Source organism: Morus notabilis, unplaced genomic scaffold, assembly GCF_000414095.1.
Source record: "Morus notabilis unplaced genomic scaffold, ASM41409v2 Scaffold814, whole genome shotgun sequence".
Lineage (NCBI taxonomy): Eukaryota > Viridiplantae > Streptophyta > Magnoliopsida > Rosales > Moraceae > Morus > Morus notabilis.
Window position 1 is genome coordinate 43,968 of NW_010363932.1, and position 5,315 is coordinate 49,282.

General features: G+C 35.1%; 1 protein-coding gene across 2 annotated transcripts in view; it reads right to left on the bottom strand.

Moving 5' to 3' along the window:
- The window catches only part of LOC21386425 (26S proteasome non-ATPase regulatory subunit 9), a 4,850-nt gene extending 519 nt beyond the window's left edge, over positions 1-4,331 (bottom strand). The window contains exons 1-5 of one of the 2 annotated variants that reach the window (XR_002902832.1): positions 4,051-4,331; positions 3,855-3,915; positions 2,929-3,033; positions 2,093-2,453; positions 1,550-1,712 (exon numbers count right to left, since the gene is read on the bottom strand). Coding sequence is in view for 1 of the 2 variants with exons in the window: in XM_010105368.2 (XP_010103670.1) it covers positions 1,691-1,712; positions 2,093-2,453; positions 2,929-3,033; positions 3,855-3,915; positions 4,051-4,191 (690 nt within the window). In the remaining variant the exon portion in view is untranslated. Of the gene's footprint in view, positions 1-1,198; positions 1,713-2,092; positions 2,454-2,928; positions 3,034-3,854; positions 3,916-4,050 lie in introns of those variants that run through there. The other variant, XM_010105368.2, reaches the window with a different exon arrangement.
- Positions 4,332-5,315: the final 984 nt, after the last annotated feature.

A 5,315-nucleotide genomic window follows, 5' to 3' on the forward strand; every position in this document is an offset into this window, starting at 1 on the left:
GGAGGGGGGAAGGGGAGAGGGAGAGAGAGAGAGAGAGAGAGATTGAAAGAAGACAAGGAGGGGGAGTAAAAACTCTGTCCGCAATAGTGTAAGGTGCAGGTGGCCATAGAGGCAGTAAAAATATCACGATCCCATGCAAATGTTGCCATTTCAACATTTTATTGCAATCTTTAATTTGAATCAAACATTTACCAAACCAACCTCAAAAAGATTTAGAAAAACCTTAATGATGCACTTTTGAAGAGTGGAAGGGAAAGTTACTTTTGAGAAGAATACTGACTGTGAGAATAATATTCTGTTTGCATGTATCAGTAAATCTGATCCAGGACTGAAACACAAGACTCCCAATTGAAGAGCACATATTCAGGATACCAGCTAACTAGGAATAGTTGAGAAAATGGAAGTGGTGAGGAATACCAAGAACATCTAGGCCTTGTTCAGTTTGACAATTCGAATTGAGATGTGACTTTATATGAGAATTTTTAACTGTAACAAAAAAAATTAAATGTCACGTTTTGTGATAACTTTTAATTGTAGTAAATATAAAATAAAAAACTTAAGTCATAAAATAAACAAAATCTTAATATTTTTTCACTTTTTTTCTGAACTCGAACCCACGTAACAAATGATGCCTATAAGTGTTGGGAGTGACCATAAAGAATAAAATGCATCATGATTGTTGTACTGAGGAAATTTTTATCTACCAACAATTATTTGTCATCATTCATCAATGCTGACATTAAATTGTGGGGCCAAGTTATCAATAAAAAGGAAAAATAATTTGGGCTAAATCAGGAAAACAAGATAGTGAATGTATGATGTAATGCTAAATAAATGAATATTTTATTTGAAAATATTCATCGATCACTTGACACTTGGCTTCTGATCCAACTACAAACGGGCATTTTGAGTTTTTTTTCTTTTAGCCCTTGCAAAAACGGGCATTATAAGTATAAATTCATAAGTTCCCTCCTGTGTCTATATATCATGACGAGTCAATTAAAATATTTTAAATGACATGCCTTTTTAATAGATGTGACATAATATTTTAATTAATTACGTGGATATGAAAAAGAACACAAATAGGGGAGATAGGAGTCGAGTCGTATAACACAACCATATTCATATGTATACTCGAATACCAGATGAAAAGTCAATTGCCATGATCACTAACTGGAATGAAGACATAGGGGTTATATTTCTTACTTCTCTTTTGTTGCGAGAAAAAGTTACTATACAATAATACCGTATGCATAAAAGTTATGCTGAGGTAAAATCACAATGATAGCTCGTTGATTAATGGCCCCACTTTAGATCACAATATCGTACTTTCCAATATTCAACAGAACAAATTGAAATCAGCTTTAAAAAGGAAACACAAGAACACAATGCGCACACACACACACACAAAAAAAACCCTTAATTAGGTCAATTCAATCCACGAGTACCCCAAAGAGGCACGTATCAGGAGACAAAATTGTACCGAATGTTAGCCATGATTATGCAAATCTTTACAAGGGTCCAAAAGAGTACATTATATAGTACGTACCAACATTTGATGCAAGAGAAGAAAAGAAATGGAACTCCAGTATCAGCAGTTAAGCATTGTCTTGCAGCTTCATAGAACTAAAACCAACTATAATGCACCTGCCAGCTTATGGAAAATTGAAAGCCTCGCAGTTATGTATTATCACAACATCCGAAAATGGCATCTGTCAATCATAACGAACAGTTAGTCAAGTGACCTAAGTCAAAAACAAAGCTTTTGTGCTTAAGGGAAGGCAAGAGAATGTTAGCATGCACTTATTTTATCGTGTGAAGCAATAGTTAACTGTTTCCTCATGTTTTTGTTTCAATATATATACACACACACACATATATGCGTGCATACAAATATATATTTATCTGACATCTGTTTCCCAACCTGACCCCATGTGACAGTGAATTGAAAACCTATACAACACAACAACAACAACAAATATATAAAATTCTAAGAGGACAACAACAATGCAGCCCAGATATTGGAACTAGTTGTTACTACTGTTTATGTGGGGCAGCAAGTAAAAAATAAAATAAAATCACGCACACATACCCGAGCAGACCTCGGCCTTGCCATGTTCTAGGTGTCACGGTTATGTTAAGAACAGTGCCTTGTCTCATAAGTACAACAGGAATTGCAAGGCCATTATTACTCTGAGCTTCAGAAGCAAGTCGCTGCAGCAAATTGTCACCAGCTTCCACATTCCCAAACTTCACAATTTGATCTCCAAGTTGTAAGCCATCTTCGGCCGCTGGTGATACATCAGCTATTTCATCAACCATTGCAAAGGGTATGCTGATTTTCACGTCCACATCCTTGGTATCAGAAGAGTCCCTGGGAACATTGATTGAGGATGCTGATGCAACATCGTTGAGAGTGACCGTTGTTTGATTATCTGATCCCTCATCGAGACCTAGTGGATAATGGTTGTTAAGCCGTTATCGTAATCTTTCAAGGAAAAAAAAAATCTTAGCTCTAACTTTCAAAAGACAAGTAAAAGTATTAAACAAAATGAAAACAAAGACAGGCTCCGAAAGTGTAGACACCAACTGCTGTTAAGAAGTAAATCCATCGAAAGGTCAATATAAATACGCCACTGATATGAAAGCAGTTGAACACTGTGAGCAAAAGAAGACTTCTATTTTTTTTTTTTTTTTTTTTTGGTCAAAACAAAACCAGTTATATCAATTTTACCTACCAAAGCAACATTTAAGAAGGAAAAACATCTTATGTCATCTCTGTAATATAATGAATTGATAAAAATAATTCAGTAGAGACTCAAAACTATGACCTTCATAAGCAATTAGTTTCTAGCAGGTTGCACATCTTCTGAAGATCTCACAATGAAACCAAGGGGAAAAAAGGGTAAAAAACAATTTCAGCCATACCCGATTCTTTGACGGATAAAGATCTTAGAGCAAGCCTTGCAGAATGCAGAACTTGTATATTCTCATTTATCTTTTCAGTGATCTCCTTATGATCACTTTGCAACTCTGCAATAAGAAGAATCATAGCAAACTAGTATAAGATATCAAGTTGAAACACCACAAATGTAGCTAATGCATTGCAGCGTGCAAAAAACTACCAATCCCATCAGCACTTGACATTCAAAGAAAAGTCCATAAATCTTCTTAAGTTTACAATTCATAAAACTTCTGTAAATTATTTATTTTTAATTAAAAATTTTCAAAAAACTAATTAAGAAAGGCAAAGTGTTTGGTCCTTCACGAAGGACCGATCCTACATGTAACATGTAGAAATAGAAATAGGACTGATATAAAATGGCATTCATTCTATGTAATGATGATTTTGAAGGGTATAACAACAAGGAAACTACTTATACTCATTATTACATCAATAAATGTCATGTTATAACCCCTATTTCTACATGTTACAATATAGGATTGGTCCTTTGTGAATTCCTAAACAAAACTATAGACGTTTCCTTAAGTAAAATAATAATAAAAAAAGGTATAAAAAATGGACATTCGTCGCCATTCTCCTATAGGGTAATTTAAATCCCGGAGACAAAACTAACTTTCAATGGAATTTTCTTCCTAACATTAATATTTTTGAGTGCTTTGATATCTAAATTCTAGTGTCATACTCATACCGGAAAAATGGAAATTGGGTAGAATCTAGTTCTACTCTTAAATGTAACATTAACAACTAATAATCGATTATACACATTTGCATTCATCGAATTTCTTCACAAATTCCAATGTTCTGTTCTAAATCCCCTGACACCACCACTGAAAATTACCCCCAAAAAAAACCCAAAATTTACACAGCAGTGAGTGAGTGAGCATAATACCAGCAAGACAACGCCTTTCTGCTCGCACGGCTGGGATGTCGAGATCGGACCGAGGAAAACCCTACAAAAATTGAACAATAAAATCCCCTAAATACTCGTAATTAACACACATATACACATATTTACATAGTGTGTATGTACATATATATAAGTGTGTATATATAGAGAGAGAGAGACTTGGAGAGAGAAAGTGAACCTCAGAGTCGAGGAGATTGCCGGAGAGGCCGGGGCCGCCGGGCTGACAGAGGCGATCGATGATGGCGTTCATCTCAGCTTCCATAGCGGTTCTCTTCTTCATCAGATTCATTGTCTCTCCCTTCAGATTCGTCGCCACCATGTTTGGTTCTCCTTTTTCTCGCAGGTGATTTGATCACAAACCCTTCTTCTTCTTCTTCTTCTTCTCTCAGAGCTTCCCAGACTTGAGAAACAGCAAAAGAAAACGGTGGTAGCTGTGGCGTCTCGTCCAGTGTCCACCAAAAGACGATAGGGCCGCTTTTAACGCATTGGGCCAATTGTTTCGCAACAGCCCAATTAAATGAAGGAAAAAAGAGAGAAATAGGCTGAGATAAATTAAAATAAATGTGTTAAATTACTGTTTTTGTCTTTAATTTATTTTGTTATTAATCATAACTTGATAAGTTATTGTTTATAAATTATAATTTTTGTCCATAACTTATCTGGTTATGAACCATAACTTAATAAATTTGTTCATAACTTGACAAGTTATGACCTATTAATTTTTATAATTAAAAGTTAGCATATATATTTTCTTAAACTTTTTATATTGACCTATTTTTTACTATTTTCGTTAAATGAAAGGGAAATTTTCAGAAATGCTATAGAAACAAAGTAACACTATTTTATAGGTTATTTTTCATTTTTTGGTGGATTATTTTATAGGTAATGTGTCATATATTGCAGGTTATTTTTCATATATTATAGGTTTGTTTTATATCTTATGTGTCATTCCAGAACATCTTTTTTACTCAACAAAAATCTATCGCGGATTTTTTTTATTATTTACAAATTCTCTTTATTTCTCTCTCATTATTCCTATGTTTCTCTCTCACTCGCTCTCTATCTCTCTCTCAATTAGAGCGTAAGATTCCCAACTAGAACAGATAAACCAGATTACTAATAGAAAACCAGATTACAACAAAAACTTGCCATGGTTGACTGTCATTGCAGATCTAAAGTCAAGTGCAAAAATCAAACCACAATCTTTAAAGCCATGGCAAACAAACCTGAGACAACATGCATAAAAATGATGAGAAGCAGCTCCAGAGCTCTCGACAGACAGCGTCGGATCACCTTCGTGACGATCATCGGCGTCTGGGAGCCTTGCAATGATGGTCAGCACAGTGTTGTTGAGGAGATGTCGCGGTTTCGCGATGAAATCTCGAGGAGATCTCGTTGTTCCATGGAGATCTCGAGGTCATTGATGACGTCGCAGTTCTGCCA